The 19827-nt window shown below is 42.2% G+C and overlaps 2 protein-coding genes and 1 long non-coding RNA gene across 8 annotated transcripts in view; 1 reads left to right on the top strand and 2 right to left on the bottom strand.

Moving 5' to 3' along the window:
• Positions 1-14950, bottom strand: part of hoxb3a (homeobox B3a) — a 95463-nt gene extending 80513 nt beyond the window's left edge. For all 3 annotated transcript variants that reach the window (XM_049561756.1, XM_049561749.1, XM_049561755.1), the window contains exon 1: positions 14812-14950. The gene's annotated coding sequence lies outside the window, so the exon portion shown is untranslated. The remainder of the gene's footprint in view (positions 1-14811) is intronic.
• On the top strand, positions 1413-19791 carry LOC125879732 (uncharacterized). Of its 4 annotated transcripts, none has more exons than XR_007447970.1 (3): positions 1413-1646; positions 7481-14342; positions 18610-19791. It is a non-coding gene; the product is annotated as an uncharacterized LOC125879732 (long non-coding RNA). The 4 variants fall into 4 exon arrangements; XR_007447969.1 differs by having other exon boundaries at positions 7481-14972; XR_007447971.1 differs by lacking the exon at positions 18610-19791 and adding an exon at positions 17975-18577.
• hoxb6a (homeobox B6a) lies at positions 1645-4906 on the bottom strand. The gene is made up of 2 exons (XM_049561760.1): positions 4114-4906; positions 1645-2084 (listed from the first exon to the last, which is right to left on the bottom strand). Exons 1-2 carry the CDS (start codon positions 4679-4681, stop codon positions 1807-1809), a joined length of 846 nt encoding a protein of 281 aa, XP_049417717.1. The 5' UTR covers positions 4682-4906; the 3' UTR covers positions 1645-1806.
• Positions 19792-19827: the final 36 nt, after the last annotated feature.

The following is a 19827-nucleotide window of genomic DNA, read 5'->3' as shown; positions in this document are numbered from 1 at the left end:
CAAGAGACACATGTCATAATAATAATAATTAAAAAGAAAAACAAAGAACACACACGTCGGTGCGTCTTCTGGGCAGTTTGCTGTTGATAAACTGATATAAAATATCTTTATGGTAATGCTGTAATTGTGTCCTCTGCTGCCAGCATAATATATACACTGATTATTAATGTTGTAACTGAATATTTTAACATCAGAATAGCATTTGATACATTATGATAATTTCTATGATTCGACTTTTTTTATACAAATTTTCCATATGAGCAAAGTATTAGTAAAATATACACTGCAGTGTGGTTGTGTAACAAAGTAGGCCTAATGGTTTCCTGTGTATTAATGTGTTGATGCTGTTACTTTGGGTGTAAAGGCGTTATGATATTTATGCGCGTGCATCACTGAAACCCAAGCCGAGCTACTGCCCGAGAGATGGGACCCGCGCGCCGGTCACTCAGGGGACAAACAGAGTTCAAAGGGTCACGAGGACATTGTCCACTTTGTCTGGGTGAAGTGTGTGTGTATACGTATGACGTGTCTGGCTGGTCGGCCTCGAGGACAGGTCAACTTTCTCTCCCTCGGTCTGGTCATCAATTAGTTCAGCCCGCCATTAGGACGTAGCTCGCGCCCCTTGTCACTTCCACTTCGGACAACCGCTTGCGCTGAATTGGCCCCGGACTCGCCTCGCGCGCCATAAATATGTACGTGTATATTTCAAGTAAGAGGTTTGTGATCCTTTTTAAATAGGCCACAAAATCATAAAATAAAATAGTTTCTGATACTGAGTTTAAATGTTACTGCTCCTTATTGTTTTAATAAATTATTAGACCTTTTCTGGGAAACAACCCCCACCCCATTCCAAGAAAAATTTCTGCCAATACATACTTTACATTTTATTGAACATTTCTCATAGGTAGTATACGTAATTACTTGACAAAAACACTAACATAAACAAACAATGTAAAAATCCATAAAATGTACACTTTCCTGAACGTTTTTAGGTAGTTTGGAGAATAACATCAGTAGATTAACACCCTCTCCCACGCGCCCCCCTCTATTTTGGAAAACACCTTGAATGGTTAAATTACCCCCACCCCTACCCGCAATGACATTGTTTTCACCGTACAAGGTGATGTTTCCCCCTTGCTTATTTCTATACAGTTTAAATATGAACACCATATGACATACATACACTTCTCAAATAGTTTTTCTTCCTCACATTGTTGTGTGCGCGTTTAACTGAAGGTATAATACACACAACACGTTTAAAAAATAAGGAAAAATAGTAATCGGGGGGTCGAGTCCTAAAGCTTCGAAACAAGTGCCTGAAAGATAGGAAGTACATTTGACAAAAATAAAAACTAATAAGAAGTTAGGTTGTTTTCTTGGAATGCAACAAGAAATTGTGTCTTCAGGTTGTCAGCGTTGGGTGGCGGGTTATTTATTTACTGTATTTTTTAAATACATTTCGGATGCCATAACCTGCTCCGCCACCATCCATTTCCCTTTGTGTGATCTTGTTTCTCTTTTCTAATTTTTTGAATTTTATCTGTTCTTTCCACAGTCACACGGTTCCTTCTCAAGAGTCTTTTGGATACATTTCTTGAGGGATCCAAAAAGGAATCCTCTCCCCCTTTCTTCTCTACATGTGTCAGGTAAAAAAATAAAATTAAATTAAATGTAGGCTACTTTTTCCCAGAGTTTTCACATCAGACAAACGTCTCGACGAACTTTGAGACGGGAAGGGGAAGGGATTAACCAGCATGTCTTTTCCTCCATCTTCCTCTTTTTTTTATCAGTCTTTCCCATCCTCTTTCACTCCGTCCGTTTCTCCTCTTCCTCTGTCCCGTTCACCGTGGAGGAAGAGGAGGAGGAGGAAGAGGAGTTAATCAGCTTGTTCTCTTTCTTCCACTTCATCCTCCGGTTCTGGAACCAGATCTTGATCTGCCGCTCAGTGAGGCAGAGCGCGTGCGCGATCTCGATCCGCCGCCGCCGCGTGAGGTACCGGTTGAAGTGGAACTCCTTCTCCAACTCGAGGGTCTGGTAGCGCGTGTACGTCTGCCGCCCGCGCCTCCCGGGGCTGCCGAAGGTCCCTGAGGGAGAATAAAAGACAGAAAGTTACACTTTAACCAAGGCTGTACCTGCTAACACACACAGAGTCACCTTCAAGACTGGGTTTGTTTTTTACTATTCTATTCTATTCTATTCTATTCTATTCTATTCTATTCTATCTAAAGCGGTGCAATCTGATTGGTTTTGTAGCTTCAATGCCCCTTTTTAATACAGTAGAGTCTGTTCCCAACTTGCCAATTTTGGATCAATACAATTAGAATTTAATTCTTCAGTTTATCAGTCCCCCAGTCACATATTGTCCGTGGTGTCCTCGTGAAAGTGCATTTTCTTGCGTTGAACTGGTTTACAGAAGCACCAATATTTATAACACCAGTAGCATATATGCCCAGCACTATTATACAGCATCTCTGCGGTTACATGTGTTTTTTCCCAACAGCCTGATAACAGAAACGGACACTTGTTTAATCCTTCGTGAAGGCTAGAATTGTTCTTTTGGTGTAGTGTGAAACCAAAATATTACCCAATAAATATACACAATTTAACTTCAGAAAATGAGGTTTTAATGTCGCAACTGGTGAATAGCAGCATTGAGGAGAGAATAAAGATGCTGTTGTTCCAGTTCTCAAGCCCTCAGTGTAATAATATTAATAATAATAATAGTAAAAGTAAGGACAATAACGATAATATTTCAGAAGTTATTCCCCCGGTGAGGATCAGTTTCCATGGCTTTAGTCTCCTCTGATCCCCACTAACAGTATTTTGGCCCCCGGTGGTAAACAAATCGCCATGTTGTCAGTTTAGCAGCTTCAGTTTCTGTATCGATCTGAAAGGCAGAGCATGGCGTGGAAAAAACCGCACGCTGCTCAGGGCGCATATCTAAATCTAAATATCCATAAATAAAAAGTCAGTCCAAACCGGATTATGGAGGAGCACTCAGGTTTTCTGTGCCACTCTGTTCTCTCTCCGGCTGCCATTTACATCTTCAGCTGTCATTTATAGCTCGCGTTGCGTTTTATTCCTTATATATGTCTTTGCAGCGGAGCCTGTTTCCACCTCATCTGTCATAACTCGGAGTGTCCTGCAGGGCTTTGTACCACAGTAGCCCTGCATCATCCACCATTAGTCACCACACTCTCAACAGGCCGTTTTTCTCTTTTAAACAAAGACACTCCGGTTTGCAATACAGTAGCCCAAAACGATAATTTCATACTTGTGGTTTAATCCGCACAAAAGTGTAAAACAGGACAGACTCGTCATTGTTTTGAGCAGCCGAATAAATCAAATTATTCCCTCTTTAATCTGTCCCTGCGTGTCTCATTTTCACCCTGGCAGCATTTGCAGGCCTGATTATGAGTGTAATATCTAATCTGCTCGGTTATGAATAAGCAGCGCTGAGGTCAACAGTCCAGGCTCCTTAAAAGATAACAGGAGAGAAGTTGGGATCAAAAATAGCAGCAGGAGCTGTGATACCATTCTTCTTTTATCAGTGACGGGATAAAAACACGTTTTTAAAAAGAAAGAAGATGTCTAAATGTGAGGTGGTGAAAAAATATTTTAATTCCACTTTTTTGTTGGTGTTTTAAGGCAGACTGAGGACCCGACAGAAGAATAAAGTTTAAAAATGAAATAAAGAATAAGAGAGAGACAGTTACATAGATAGCTGACTCGCAGAGGCTGCATGCTTTTAGTTTCCTCTCTGTCTATCTTTCTATCTGATCCTTGTTTTCACCCACAACACTCTCTGACAGGCTTTTCCTCTCTAACTTTATTTCCCCCTGCTCGGCAGCAGCTTCGGTCAGCAGGTCACATACAGTAACAGGAGCTCCAACCCAAACAAACCCAGTTTATGACGGACAATAAAATATCAAGCACATGACTGACTGACAGGCCAACAAACGGGGATCATAAAGCAGCTACTGAGAGAGGCGGAGGAGGAAAAAGAGAAAGGGAAGACAGCAGAGGGGTTGACAGAGGAAACAAACGTCAGTTTTATGACGGGGATCATAAAATATGCAAGAAAGAGGTGGAAAGAGGGAAGAAGACACTCACCGTTGCACGAGTTCATCCGCTGCATCCACGGGTAAATGGGGGCTGATGCCGGCAGCTTGTCGTCCATCGTTTCACCGAACATCCCTTTCCCACTCAGCCCCGCGCACTCCGCTTTACGGTGCATGCCTTCCTGGCTCAGCGCGAGCTGATGCTCTTCCAGACTGCACGGGTGCTCCTTGTCCCGATAGAAGCTCGTGGCCGCAGCTGCAGCCGCCGCTGCCGCCGCTGCCGTGGCATAATCGCAGGCACCGGCCCCGGTTGCGCCCCCTACACCGACCCCTGGCGCCGCCCGGTGCCCGCTGTACGCTCCGTTCGCAGCCTGCTGGTAGTAAGTGGACGCCGAGTACGGTTTCTCCTGGTGCACGCCGCCGCCGCTCGCGCCATACGCCACGGCCGCGGCGGCGGTAACGGCTGCTGCCCCCGAGTAGTGCCGGAGCGGGTGGTCGGCGGCGTATCCCGACGAGTAGAGCGGGATCTGACCCAGGAATGACTCCGCCGCCGCCTGCCCGCCAGCACCCGTTCCCGGTAGTGTCACCGGGAAAGAGGAGTTGACAAAATAGGAACTCATCGGGAGAAAGTAGGAGAGGAGACGGAGGAGAAGAGAGGAGAGGAGAAGAAGAGGAGAGGGGAGGACAGGAGGGCACGAAACAAACACAACAACAACGTTCACGCGATGAAGAAGAAGGAGGAGTAGAAGGAGGCTAACGGCTAACGGTTCTCCCTCCCGTCCTCCTTCCTCTGCCTTCCCCTGCCTGCACTTTATGATTTGTTGTGTTTTATAGCCGACAGTCCGACGGGCTGCTGCTATCACTTAGTTTATCGCAGATTGGGAGGAGTGGGGTGAGGAGGGTGAGGGTGAGAGGAGGAGAAGGGAAGGGGGGTATCTGGGTGGCTGAGTGCCAGTGTGGGACAGAGAGAGAGAGGAGGGGGGGTGTTTGTGTGTGGAGAAGACGGGATGGGGTGAGGAGGAGGATGAGGGGGGAGGCAGAGACCAGCTGACCTCAGACTGACCAATGGGAAGCTTCCGTGCCTGGCATTCGTTCGCCCCTTTTCCTTTCGTTGGAGAGAGGAAGAAGAGGAGGAAGAGGAGGGGGGGCTGGGAACTACCCCCCCTCCCCACCACCACCTCTCCCCCTTCCTATTTCCCTTCTTCAATCTCCCACTCCCTTTCTCTCTTTCTAATTCTCATTCAATTTCTCTTTCTAATCTTCCCCCGGTTCCCGGTGAGATTGCGCAATCACACCGGAATCCTCGGCGCGTTAAATTGATTCTTTCTCTCCCTGTGTGTCCTCCTCCGTCTGTTGTTGGACCCATAAAAACCAGCAGCTCACACACACGCACGCGCGCCCTCCCCTAGGGGAGGGTTGCTGCTGCACAACCAGAGGCAACCGAATAATAAAACATATTCCCGGCGCTTTGCAGATAATACCGACCGTATTAAAATGAATTTGGCGAGTGTAAATCACAGCCGGGAGCGCGCACGAGGCATGTGTGGTCCCGGGTGTGTGTGTGCAGCGGGGATGTGAGTTAGCCTACAATATAATGTGGGATTTCCATGTCTATAATTGAGGTGTTTGTGCATTTGTAATTGGTAGGCATTTGGGTCGGTGGGTAGATTTATGCCCCCCATGCCGGTCAGTGTGTGTGTGTGTGTGTGTGTGTGTGTGTGTGTGTGTGTGTGTGTGTGTGTGTGTGTGTGTGTGTGTTCTCTACCGCAGGCCTTTCATCGCGGTTGTTTTCTCCATCGGACAAGTTGCTTAAATGATAATCTGAAAGGGATTCTCTGAATATAATCTGTTAATGTGTAATTGCTGAAAGATAACCCGGATGCCGCTGATCTGTCCCGTGTTGTGTTGTATGAATCATATGCTTGTTTTGAGCTGTGGTGTCTGTAGAGAACCAGCTGCATTGTGGAGCCGCAGGTTCGGTTTGATCAATGTGTGCAGTGAATTATTATTTTCTTCTTCTCTGACACTGATTAGGCTGAAATGTAAAACGAGAAGAAGAAAGAAAACAGTCTCCAACTTTCCCCATTTTTCCTCGTGTTCTTGACACTGATTATAGCCACGCGCCCGAAACTCTTTCCATGGGGCCATTATGTATTATTCAGGTTAAATATATTCATACAAATAGCCTACATTAAACCTATACCGATGCATACTACAGCTTTGAGAAGGAACAAACTTACTTTGCGCAGTTGTAGCGTAACACTCCAACATCCAGCAATTAAAAAATTATGTTAGTAATATTAATTATATAGTAGTAGGCCTCAGGTTACATGAGTTCGTGTTATAATTACAGCGAGATAAATAGAATCACAATCACAATAGTCAATTAATATATAACGTCTTATTTTGTATCAGTTGGTCGTTGAAACGTGGTGAAAAAAGTTTGTAATTTGTTAATAATTAAAAAATTTCTTCAAAAAAGTTTTAAAACGTAAATACTACTTACTTCCAAAAGTAATGTATGTATGTATATAAATATACACACATATACATATAGGCTACATATATATATATATATATATATATATATATATATATATATATATATATATATATATATGTATACACATATATATCATATTCGGTGTAATTGTGGCTTTTTTGCACGATAGTTCTTCAGTTTTCTAAATTATGAATTCAACTGTAATGAATAAAACCAAAATGTATAGACGTAATGCAGCAGGCTGCACACACACACACACACACACACACACACACACACACACACACACACGTGCTAAGTATAGTAGGCTACTACTATGTACTTTCGGATTACAAAATTATGAGAAAGACATCATGGATATTGTTGCTCTCCTTCCATATTATTCTACTTTTTCCGATTATAGTTTCAGAAAGAAAGAAAGAAAGAAAGAAAGAAAGAAAGAAAGAAAGAAGGCAAAGCAAAGCAAAGAAGGCAAAGCAAAGCAAAGCTGGAGGAGTGGGCCTGCTTTTCATTCACACTTACAAACGGAATATGTGTCGCTGAGGTCGTAAAGTAACCGCAGCCATAAATAAGTCTCCCTCTCTCTCTCTGTCTTTCTCTGTGTTTCCCCTACAGGCTCTGACTTGTCTGCATGGCCCAACTGCAGACAGTCCGACTGACAAATAGAGACAAAGACTCTATTTTTACTTTTACTTTACCCTCCCACCCCCGTCCATTCCTCCATGTCCTCTCTCGTTTTAAAGTAACACTGTTCAGAGCAGGGAGACAGATAATAAGTTTCATCCTCGACTCTCACTTTCTGTGGAGGATCACACAGACAGTTGGGGAATCTCTCTTTTTAACTTTCAGTCTGACCTCTCCCTGTCTCTCTCTCTCTCTCTCTCTCTCTCTCTCTCTCTCTCTCTCTCCCTGGCAGGACGCTGCGTTTCCTCTCCGCTTTGTGGGAACGGGAAGCAGCAGCATTGTGTTGGAGCTGACTGTGGTTTAATCATTAATGAGCACTAACAGTCGGGGCAGGACAGGCATGGCCTACAGCCGGGGACACACACAGGACGGTAATACCATTATTACATACACAGCCCGTATGCATTAGCACGGTTGTAACGTGATTGTGGTTTAGGCATAATGCGTACTTAGTGGTACCTCCTGTTCAGCAGCCTGGAGGGTAAATATGACTTTCTGACATATTCATATTTATCCAGTGTAGCAGTTAGTGTGTGAGACAGGGACAACTGAGCTAAGCGTTTAAAGCAAAGAGACACTGATTAAAACGTGTTTACATGTATGGAATTATACTGTAACGTAGCATAAATTAATAACAGGCCGCAGCAGGTGAGATTCAAGTGCCTCTCACAATGCTGCATTTTAGAGTTCCATCACACTTCATAAGTATGTTAACTATGAAGGCTAAACTGTTTTGGATATTGTGTTAGCCCAAGCTTTTAAAAACTGACAAATTTACCTTTATTACAGGTGCAGATGTAAGCTAATGATGTGTGGTGTTACCATATCTTATAAAGATACACGTTTGGTTTACTACATTGAGAGCATAGCCTACTAAGCAACCAATGTGCCATCATGACACATTTATAGGCTTACATTTTTTGTGCCAAAGCCTTGATGTAACATAAAACAAGAATAACTAATATGATAATTAGTCTCACATATTAGTTTATAATTCTACAATGGCGGAAGTGAAAAATGAAGCTCATAAGCTGCTCCATAATGACGCACTTTAACACAATAGCTTTAGTTAACATGCAGTTTGAAAACTAGGACTTGAAGGCAACAGTGTGACCTGATTTCTGTTACCATATCATGTGACTGCTTTGAAATATTCATACATGCTGGCTGTGTGTGCAGCTCAGTTGTAGGTTAATGAGCGGGTTGTTATGCGTCTTTGCAGGTGTTTTGCAGTTTGGGAGAAGCGGGGCGGCAAACGGCACCAAACGGCACAGAGAGAGGAAGACTCGGGCTCGAGCACGGAGACTGGAGGTGTTTGCTAAATGAGAAAGTCTGCCCGGTTGGAAGAAGCGGTTAATGTCAGGAAGAGAGTGTGAAGGAGAGAAACATAAATGGATAATGCACCTTAAAGTGAGACAGTCACAGCCTGCTCTCACGCGCCCTGAATGTCAATGCGCTGTGTTATCTTCCCTATTTGCTGTTTCCTCCTGTAGATGACACACTGAGGTTTAACCAGACTTAAGTATGTTTCATGTACAGTTGGCCTTTTCTTGCCCTTTTGTTTACGTCACACAGCTAAAGCTAAATCCTGCAATTATTCAGAATGGCGCACCGTTTTGAACGAGTTTGTGAGGCCAAATTGTCCAAATAAATTGAATATTTTTTCAGCGAAATATGAAAATAAAAATGTAAAAAAGGCAACAGTTTTAATTTTCTACTACTATCAGATACAATAACGCTACTACTAATATGACCACCGTAATAACAATGATACTCGTACATGGGAACAGTACGCAGTCGGTGAAAATATTCGGGGATGTGTTTCCTATCTAAATAACTAGCCTATTTATATTATAAAAAATAACAACATCTCTAATATCAATAATGATAACAATAATAATAATAACCTGCATGGTGTGTAATAATTTAAGCCGGCTATGTGCAGTAAATCAGACGCGCGCGCGCGCGCGTGTGTGTGTGTGTGTGTGTGTGTGTGTGTGTGTGTGACCGAGCTGCGGTGTAAACAGTTGAGGGCTGCTGAAGGAACTCCAGGAATCTGAGAAACTTCAGAGATTATCGACAATTAAAGCTGAAGGAGTCAGACTGCTGCTTTATTGCTTTATGGCTCTGTGTGTGTGTGTGTGTGTGTGTGTGTGTGTGTGTGTGTGTGTGTGTGTGTGTGGTACAGAGAGAGAGAAAGAAAGGGAGAGAGAGAGTGTTCAGGACTTTTATGGTTTTATGGCCGTTTATGACTCCTTGTAAAGTCCGAGGAATGGCGACGAACTGAAAAACAGGCCCGCAGCAAACAGCAGATGAACAAATGTGCTGTGCTGCACACAAGGAAAGCGCGTGCACACACGAACACGAGCACTGTGCAGTTCATCTGCGGTTCATTTCAGCCTCGGCAATGCTCAAACCGCCGGCATTGCACTCAGTATTATTAAAAAGCATTGTGAAATAATTAACTGTCTATGAAATTAAACATTCGCACTTTATTTTATTGACTTACACTTTTTTTTTTGTTTTTGCTGTTTTTTGCCCAGAATTTGATTTCAACCCCTGCACAGAGATAACTACACTGGGGAATGTTCCGAAATATCCCTAGTGTTGAAACTGCAGCCACCATTTGGAAAATAACGCATCTTGATTTCTAAATTCAAAAACGTGTATTTTCAACATGTATTTCAGTCCTAAATGTTTTCTTTTTTTCATGTTTTTATTTTCTCATTTTTTCCTTCTTTTTATTTGAGGAATTTGAAAAAAACACGGCATCTAAAAGAAAAAGAAACTCACAATAATCAGAAATATTTTTATATCAAGGTGATGGAAGACAAATATTTGATTTGGAAAAAAAGGTACATCCTCTCAGGTGTTTCCGTTCCAACGTTGAATAACTTTAAATGTTTTTAAAATAGTCTGTGACATGTTTAAGATACCACTTATCACCTGTCTGTTTAATCCTGTAAAGAGAAGAAAAAATTGGACTTTAATATCTCTGTATATTAATATCTGTTTCACGTAACTACAGCAGTGTAGAGGTGCACGTAATGTCCGTACCTTTAGAGTATAAGCCTCAGTATCCTGGTTAAAAAACAGTGTGTACGTGCGTGTTTTTGTGCGCGCGCGTTGACCGACCTCTCCTGCGCGAGTTAATGACAAACTGAAAGAAACTGCCTCACTAGTGTTTTTTTGTTTTAATGTATTAATCGTTTCCAGGGTGCGCGAGCTGGCTGGCTGCGTCCTTCACGGCACCGTGAGCTCGTGCTTTGGGTCAGTTCACCGAACTGTTACCGGTGGGCGAGAGCCCTCGGCCACATAATGGCCCCGGGACGAGTTAAAGATTAACGGACGGATGAATGCAGCATCACGGGGAGCTGGGGCAGCTTGTTTTTCTCCAACTCTCTGCTAAATGAAAAAAAAAACGGAGCGGACACGCGCACTGGTGCACGCGTAACTAATTTATTTTATTATAGCCGGTAACCACGGACATAATACGATATAAGAAGTTCTAAAACATAAACCACATCAAATTGTAATTGCAATTCACATTTTAAATACGTATTACAATGACTCGATTATTATCATTTGTTTTATTAAGTCGTGGTGATTATTATTATTATTATTATTATTATTATTATTATTATTATTATTATGATTGTTATTGTTGTTGTTGTTGTTGTCGCCGTTGGTGTTGTCATTTTTGAAGGTTGTTTTTTTATAAACTTTGTCAATACCAAAATGGCATAATTATTACCTATGAACCTGCACATTATGTGTAACTACATTAATACTTGGTATGATTATGGTGGTGCATGTGAACAGTTTATATACACTTAAATATTATGTGGAATTCACTTTTAATATTATCGTATGGTAATCAGAATCTACCTCAGTCTCTTTGTTCACACCAGAGAAAGACAGAAAGCCACAACCAACAAGACAAAAGAGTAAATGTACGGCCCACACATTTCCACACGGTCACGTGCACGCACATACTCCCTGGCTCTCGTCATGTCTGGTCTGGTTTCATTCCAAAGAGGACAACAAAGTGAAGTCTCGGGCACATCATCAGTTTGTCAACAGCTTACACACTATAACAGACCAACCCCACACTTACACACACACTCACACACGTGTTGCCAGCAACACATCACACCTTCGAACGACGACAGAGACACATTTAGCCTCCAAGCCAGGAAGCATAGTGTGCGTGTATAAGAGTCTTTGACGAGTGGATATTACCCAGAGGGAGACGCGCGTGTTTTGTGTGTTTGAGAATGTTTAGTACTGTCGCCAACATGACGCTAGATGGCACCAGAGCGTTTCGTAGGAGCGGGCTGAGGCTGCTGTGGCTGCTGGGAGACTCAGTGCTGAACACAGCCGCCGAGCTGCAGCTCTGCCCCGGGCTGGGTCAGTGTGGCCACCGCTCCTCCGGCCTCTGGAGCTGCACTCTCACTTTGTTTTTCAGGTGTGAGCCTGGTTTCCATCACAATCCAATGATAAATGTAGTCCGAGATACTTTGCAGTTTGACGCATCAAATTTCAATATTTTTATCAGATACTGTTTTATCGTAATTTAAATTTCTATTTTTAGGCTCAGTATTCTGTGCCAAATATGTCATGTATATGATATATAAATAGTTTGCTTGTGGTGAAACATGGTGTTGATGCGTACTGAGGATATGAATGTACATGCGTGTAAATGAATAATATATATATATATATATATATATATATATATGTGTGTGTGTGTGTGTGTGTGTTTATATAAATGAAATGATAAACCGGTCTCGAGCTCTGTGACTTATGATACTCAAACCGCTGCTCCCGCTAGCCTTAATGACATAGAATTAACACTGATTTACATCGAGCAAATGATAAGAAAATTATGATTTACTATGCAAAATCTGTTATTATATAACTAATATTTATTTTAAAAATAATAATAACCACTTCTACTGCAGCAATAAACACTGACAGCTGCAAAAGTAAATAACTGAACTGTAAAGACTGAGGACAATGGTATTTAAACTATAGATGACATACTGGGTCTATATGGTCGACCTTTTTAAACAACATATATACTTATAAATTAATAATTAGAAATTAAGTATTTATATTTAATGCAAAAAATCTCTATATATTAATAGCATAAATCTGTGCCTGAGGTGAGCAGGCGTTATGTTGTCTTTCTTAGCATTTGTCTCTTCTCCCCCTCTCTCTTACACACAATGTGCCTTTTAAATATTAGTTAAATATTTGTGTTTGTGCTGTAATAAAGGAAGGAGCTGGTTTATGACCATAAAGTTAATACCTGACACAGAGACTTGCCAGACTTCTTAAAGCGTCTCCTATATTAAAGCATCATCCACCCGTAGTTGCTACCTGCAGTTCTTTCATAAACACTGGACGTAAAAAGAAAAGTTTTACCAAACCGTACAATATTAACTTTGTTGTGTGGTGACAGGTTTGCAGTATGAATGTGCTCCTAATCCTAAATGAATATCAAAAATACTCAGCCAATAATGCGCTTATGTATTGTGGGAAATGTAGTCGGCTACTGATGCTTTAGATGCTACATATCTATTGTTATTACCCGGCACCGCGTCTTAGTATCTATTGCTGTAACAGTGTTTGCCTACTGCTTATATTTTTGATAACTGGTAACAATAACTCTTTGTTGTTGATTTTTTTTATTGGTGCAGAGATGACGAGAAGCGTGTATTGCTTTTAAATGTATTCCGTTAACTAAACTTTCTTATCCAGCCATCAACACTGTGTCCTATGAAAGCTGTCTCCCCAGTCAGAGGTGTTACTGACATTCAGTGGATATACTGTCAACGCTTCTCTGTGCTCACCTACAGACTGAGGGAGGAGTGGCGGCGGCCAGCGGATATTCAAAGCTAAGAAATGTTGAATTTTGATGTATATTTTGTAAATCTGTAGATGAATGTGTTCTCTGAATGCTTGCAAGAATAAAAAGAAATAAATCTACCGAAAATCTCATCTTGTGTACCGTCTATGGCCGCATGAGATGCACAATTGTGTGCCGCTTTTCAGATATGTCACCAACCGCACATAATTTCCTGATTATAGGAAATCATTTCTGTATCAGATTTACGCAGTTTATTTAACTGCACGCCCTTCAGTGTCAATATTAGTCATAATTAGTCTGACGGCAAGCAACACACAGTTCTAATAACAATTAAAGTTATAATAATAACTTTATTTCTGTAAGACAGCAAGTTATGCTGCTTAGCCTGTGATTGTGAGCCTTAACTAGTTAACTAGCCTCCATGAATTTTGGAGATCCAGTAGGCTACAGTCGTAGAAAGCACTCAAAGGTTCATTTGTTACAAAACAAACTGACACACTTACAACCTATATCTCAAAAGTAAGAGATAGTAAAAGCCTAGAACTATTTTGTGTGTGTGTGTGTGTGTGTGTGAGAGAGAGAGAGAGAGAGAGAGAGAGAGAGAGAGAGAGAGAGAGAGAGAGAGAGAGAGAGAGAGAGAGAGAGATGAAGGAATTTTCTTCAAATATCAGACCCTTTTAGAGGTGTTTGATATTTGAGACAGCAACAAATTGGAGAGACCAAAGAGAAGACAGACAGACAGACAGACCTGCAGATGTGTGTGTGTGTGTGTGTGTGTGTGTGTGTGTGTGTGTGTGTGTGTGTGTGTGTGTGTGTGTGTGTGGGTTGGTTGGGTGGAGGGGTGGAGGTCTTGGGCGGTGTCCTGGCCGGTTAGGTGTAGACAAAAAAAAAAAAAAAAAAAAAAATAGCCCGCCCGCCGCAGGGAGGAAATGAGAAGGGAAACAAAGTCATAAAAGTGGGCTGGACGGACTGAGACAGAAAAAACATTCCTGTGTCTGTATACACACTCACACAGACACACACACTCACACAGACACACACACACTCACACACACAGGCTGTCAGTCAGCTGAAACCTGGAAGCTGTTCCACTGAGATCTGGAAGTGAAACAATTAAAAAAATCACACACACACCACGAGAACAAAAGACAATTCAGAAACACAGAGAGATAGAGGGGCCACATTTTACCTGCTGAAGACGTGACATAAGAAACAATCGGTAAGATGCACAACAAGCTCTCTTTACTTTCAAAATAAAATTCTTGATTTAAAATAATGACCTTACGAATCCAGTACACCTGCTCTCACATGGAAGCCAGCCTCACACCTTTGTATATATCTGCCCCTTCCCCCCGTTCACAGTGAACGGCTCGGGGCAAAAAGATGTGAGCTAATCTTCCGGATCACAAACAGCCGAGTTTTAACCGATGGATGGCTCTTCCGTAGCTAATCCCACCACTTAGAGAGCCAATTCATCTGGAGAGTTCATCATGGAGCCTAATCCAGCCAGGAAACGCTTTAATCTGAGATGGAAAAGTAACACCTCATTTATAAGGTTAATGTGTAAACCAGAAGCATCAGAATCACGCAAAGCACTGCACTTTGACTTGTTTTGCTCCTTTAACAATGCGCATGCAGCAGCGCGCGCAGGGACTGCCGGAGGAGGAACGTGCATGAATGGCTCTTACCGTTTGTTGATAATCCGTCACGAGAGCCCCACACACCTGCAGATCACTTCGGCGTCCCGCGTGCAGGCAGCCAGGCACCCCGGAATGGCACGAGGCAGCCCTACCGCGTGTAGACCGGATGGATGGATGATAATTGGATGGAGGGGTGGAGGCGCGAGGAGGTGAGGATGAGGAGGACGAGGAACTGGAGGAGGGGGGTGCGTTCCCCGTTGTCATCCAGTAGTCAAAACATCGCCGTCATCTTCATCACCGCCCCTATCATCGCTATCATCATCCTCGCGGTGACAAGTGAGAAACTGAATAAAATGTTAAATTAAAATTCGAAATAAAAATAACGGGGTCATCTCCGGGGTGGTTTTCCCAGGTTTGGGATCGCGGCTCGGCCCCTCGCCTCATCACAGCGGAACTGTCCCCATCTCGGTCCGCCGATTTAGCGTAGACAGCACGAGACCAGACGGAGCGCGGAGCCATAGCGGAGGAGGAAGAGCAGGAGAAGGAGGGGGAGGGGGCGGGTTGTTGTCAACGTGCCGGTTTCCTCAGTCACAACTAGTATTCTCATTAACTAGTCCGTTTAATTATAGCCGGGCGTTAATTTCCTCGCGGTTGCCCGGCTCCGCGCGGCGCCTCGCGAGCCCCGGGAAGAGCAAGGGAGGAGAGGCGGCTGTTCGGGCCGGAGCGGAGTGCAGCAGCAATATAGCCACTTGGGAAATCATAAAAAGTTCATGTTCACGTTAAGCGCGTCCACATGACCAGCCCGTCGGCCAATCCCCGCGCGCGGCCACTCATAAACTTGTATCACAAAGTTGTAAATTTTCATAAAACAACAAGGAATTTATTGCATTTCTTCATGGAGTGCTGTTAGAGGGGAGCTGCTCCTTCTCTTTCTACCATTCTCTCCGCCGCCATTTTCTTCTTCTTCTGCCCCTCTTAAGAACAACAAGCAAGCAGCTCTCACAGCACTGAGAAGGAACTGAGTATTTGGTTCTGTTTTCTTCCTTTTTTTCCCTTTAAAAACTATGTGTTTGTGCTGTGTTGGTTCGTGCGCCATACACTGCTTTATTTATCTACTGATGTTGGGTATGTGAATGAACCACATCAGAGATTTGTTCAGAATGATAAATTGTATTCAAATGCATTTTTATCAACAGTAAAATCCAAAGTTTAAACAAATAACTCACGTGATTTAAAGGACAGATAGTCAGATAGGACATTATAACAAAAGGTGTCACAGCTTGGCAGGGCGAATGGAGAATACACATTGCACCATGTCCACTTTTGTTTAATCACCTTTATGTAACATTTCGGTGTGAGAGTGAGTAAACATCAGCAGTGTCTCATCAGACGGCCAAAGCCAACAGACAGATGCAGCAAAAATAAGATGGTAAAGCCTGGCTGTCTGGGTGGCTGCACCATAACGCACGAAAACAACGGCGATCACTGCTGTGCTGGCAAAATATCATTTCCACTGTAACATGAGATTCTCATTAACCACCAATGTTTATATGAAGACTTATTATTTTAATAAATTATTGGTAAGCTCCAGAGGGAAGGAGCTAAATTTATGACGTGAGCGCCCATGCTCCCTGTTTGTATCTACCAAGCTGCAGGGGGTGAAGCTGTGCACCGTTGTAAGTGAGCTAGGTGAATTTTGGCCCCATGGCGATTTGCAACAACAACAACAGCACCACCTGAGTGGTGGTGTGGGCCTGAAAAGCCGTGCGTACAAGCGGTTTCGCAATGCGGCAACGCGTCACAGTTTTAACGGCCTGCAGGCCCGGAGCCGCAGGATGCTCAGAGACAAAAACACACCGCAGTGATTTTTTTTTTGCCCCAAATCGTGTTTTACAACTGTGAAAAGCAACCGGATGCGGTCAGAGGACGCATTTGCTTCAAAGGCGAGATGAGAGGACATATCTGAATAGCCAGAAGCTAAATTTTAATGACTAATATTTGAAGGGGGATCGGTTTCCTCTGCTCGACTCACGAGTTAAATACTTGAATACATTTGTTTATTACATCTTCCTCCATTGCTAACAAGCCTCGGTTAATGGGCGACTGAAGACACTTTTTCAATACTATTCATTTAGTCTGCATAACCAACATGCATCTTGGTCAGACGGTTTATCTCACCTCCAAAACTCACTTAAACCACCAAAACAATTCACACATGTCGCAAAATATGCTATTTCTACCACAACACTGGAAGCTGTTTTACTCAGAAAGCATAAACACTGAACCAAAAAAATATCAACTGGGAGCTATACAGAAATGACCAACTTTTATCTTTAAAGCTTGAATGATTTTTCACATAAAGCGGTGTTTAGAAATAGCACATTCTCACTTCATGGACTGAAGTATGTACATAACAAGAACGAATCAGAAACGCAGCAATTCGCTGCAACAGTCATTAGTCTGTATTTATCTTTGCATATAGGGAAAAACAAAAGAGTTGAGACAAAAATCAAAATCCCACAAAACCCCATCGACAACATGTAGTCAATAGTATAATCACCCATATTGTATACTGCAAGGGTTCCAGTCCTCCCTTTCTCCTGCATTTGGCCATGATTTCTCACCTAAATCACATCTTGTGTCTCCTCCTGCGCTGGAATGATTATTATTTTTATTTTATTTTTTATTTTTTTAATATTTAGTTAATATTTCTATATATGTCAACATGGCTACTGCAACGGGCATTTGCCATCGTTTTGTTTTGAATGTGTTTGTAACAGTATCAAAAATCAGTGTGAAAGCATTTGAAAAATCTGCTGCAAATATTTGTTGTTATGCGTCAGAAAAGAGTTCATGGATTTTGGAATGTGTTGTCATTAAATGCATTTTGTGTGAACGCAATAAAAAAAAAAAACGATTCACAGTTTGGTCCACATGGACTTCTGTTTCACTGACTGTGTGAAAAGTTTCGTCAATGTAAATTCAATTTTGACCAATCCATGTTAGCAATCGTAAAAAGAAAATTGTATTATTGTCCTTCCACAGAAACCTGAGGCCAAACGCCTCCTGAATTTTAAAGAAGCTACAGATGCCACCGCCTTCTTGCGGCACAATTCCATAAACAATTCGTGTTTATGCTACAATAAGAGCGCGTCGTTCAGAATTCGTCCAAAGAGATATTTTCACAGCTATATTGTTTTTTTTTTCTCAGAAACGCTGGGATGCCAAATCCAAAACGTAAGGCAATTAAAATGCTGCAGAAGATCCAGTTTCGCCACCGAGGAGACCCACATCCCACTGCAATGCACCGGGTCAGCTGGTTCCTGTGTTACCTGGTTCCTTCAGTCATCGCGCATTACTGTCTCCTTCTCTCAGTAAAGCAATGTACAGTTACAGATTGGAAATTACTGAAATAATCTACCCAAACTGCTCACGACAGGACTAGAGAAAAGACACTGGCACACTCGTGACTAAAATAACGCAAGGCAGTCAAAATCACTGTTCGGCGCAGACAGACTTCACATTCAGAACTCATCGAATTTAAACCCAGGAAACTTGATGAAACCTTCAGTGACCCACATGTGACCTTTCCGGACTGCACGTTGTCTGGTTCGCAGGAGACGCGGATCCATCGCTTCCTATATTTAAATGTCCCGAGTTAAAAATTAACAGAAACCAAAGCAGCAGCACAGGAGGCACTTTCTGTTGGTTTCTTTGTGTGTCTGTTGCTTTTATTGGGGTTTCCGGCCTTTTCATGGACGTAATAAAGACATCAGGACCTGCTTTAACATCCCCCCACACACCACCGCCTTCCACCAGTTTATGTGGTCTTTTTGGTTTCTACAGGCAGCCGAGGACTTCCAGAGGCAACCCTGAGACATTTCATCTGGATTTGGTGAGAGCTTTTGCAGCTCAAATGGAGCAGACCTGGATCTTTCAGCACGCAGAGCTTCCTCAGGTAAAACGCGGGGAAACTGCCCGCAGCTCGGGAGTTTGTAATGAAGGAGCTGGGAGGTGTGAAGGTGTCTGTCGGTCTGGAGATAGTAGCCTTCAGTTGGCTACTTGGTTTAAAGCACAGGAAGAGAGGGATCTTCAAAGATAATGAATGAATCAATGACATGTTAAAAATTTCCTTCACTAGAAGTCAGGTAACCTTCTGTTTTTTTTTTGTTTGTTTGTTTTTTTAATTTATGTATTTATTGTTTCCACAGGAACATTTCAAAAAACGAGACTTCGTTCTCTGACAGAACTCAGTTCCTTTACCTTATCTCCGCCAGGTTGGCCAGGAGAACATTTTCAGACTATACTGATTTATATTTTTCTGTATCGATTATGAAATTGGTGATAGAAAACAAAATGTCATGTGCTGGTACAGTTCAGAGCAGTGGAGTAATATGTCAGTGTACTAATTTATGAAATTTGCCATTATATCCATTTTGTGTAACCTATTCAGACTCTTAAGCCCAGATATAGCATTTTATTTACGCAGTCTTCGTCACAACATGTTCATCGTTCGATTATTTCACAACGCGCTACCTGAAGAAATAAATACAGACACGTATATGAGAGAAATTAAATATAACAACGTAATGTGTCATCAGTCCAACAAAAATATGTTATGATATGTTTAACCGCATCTCATTGTCGTCATCGTGAGCTTTCATTTTGAAAATAATAATATAAGTATCCATATTCTTATGATTTGAGTATCAGATAAAATGATTAAAGGATTATACATTCATTTTCATTGTTCACTGTTAAACATTTAGTCACCCACCCATGTGATGTACATGTTGGACAGTCTGCAGTGCAGCTGGAATATTTAATCCAAAACTCGGAGATGAGATCTTGTTTATAATTTATAGGTCATATATGTAGTTTTTTTTTTTTGTTTTTATTTATTTATTTTAAGGTGGGGATTGGAGCCCAAGCTCTGAGTGCATCACTGCTAAATAAGGCTCCAAGTGTAAATACTGAAACTTTGAATGTTATCTTGCCATTATCTGTAACAGTGGGGGGTAAAAGCCTGTTAATATATTCAAACCTGTAAACAAGGTGAGTGAG

Source organism: Epinephelus fuscoguttatus, linkage group LG19 (assembly GCF_011397635.1).
Source record: "Epinephelus fuscoguttatus linkage group LG19, E.fuscoguttatus.final_Chr_v1".
In the NCBI taxonomy this organism is placed as follows: domain Eukaryota; kingdom Metazoa; phylum Chordata; class Actinopteri; order Perciformes; family Serranidae; genus Epinephelus; species Epinephelus fuscoguttatus.
Note: the sequence above shows the minus strand (reverse complement) of the source record. Positions and strands in the feature narration are given on the sequence as shown.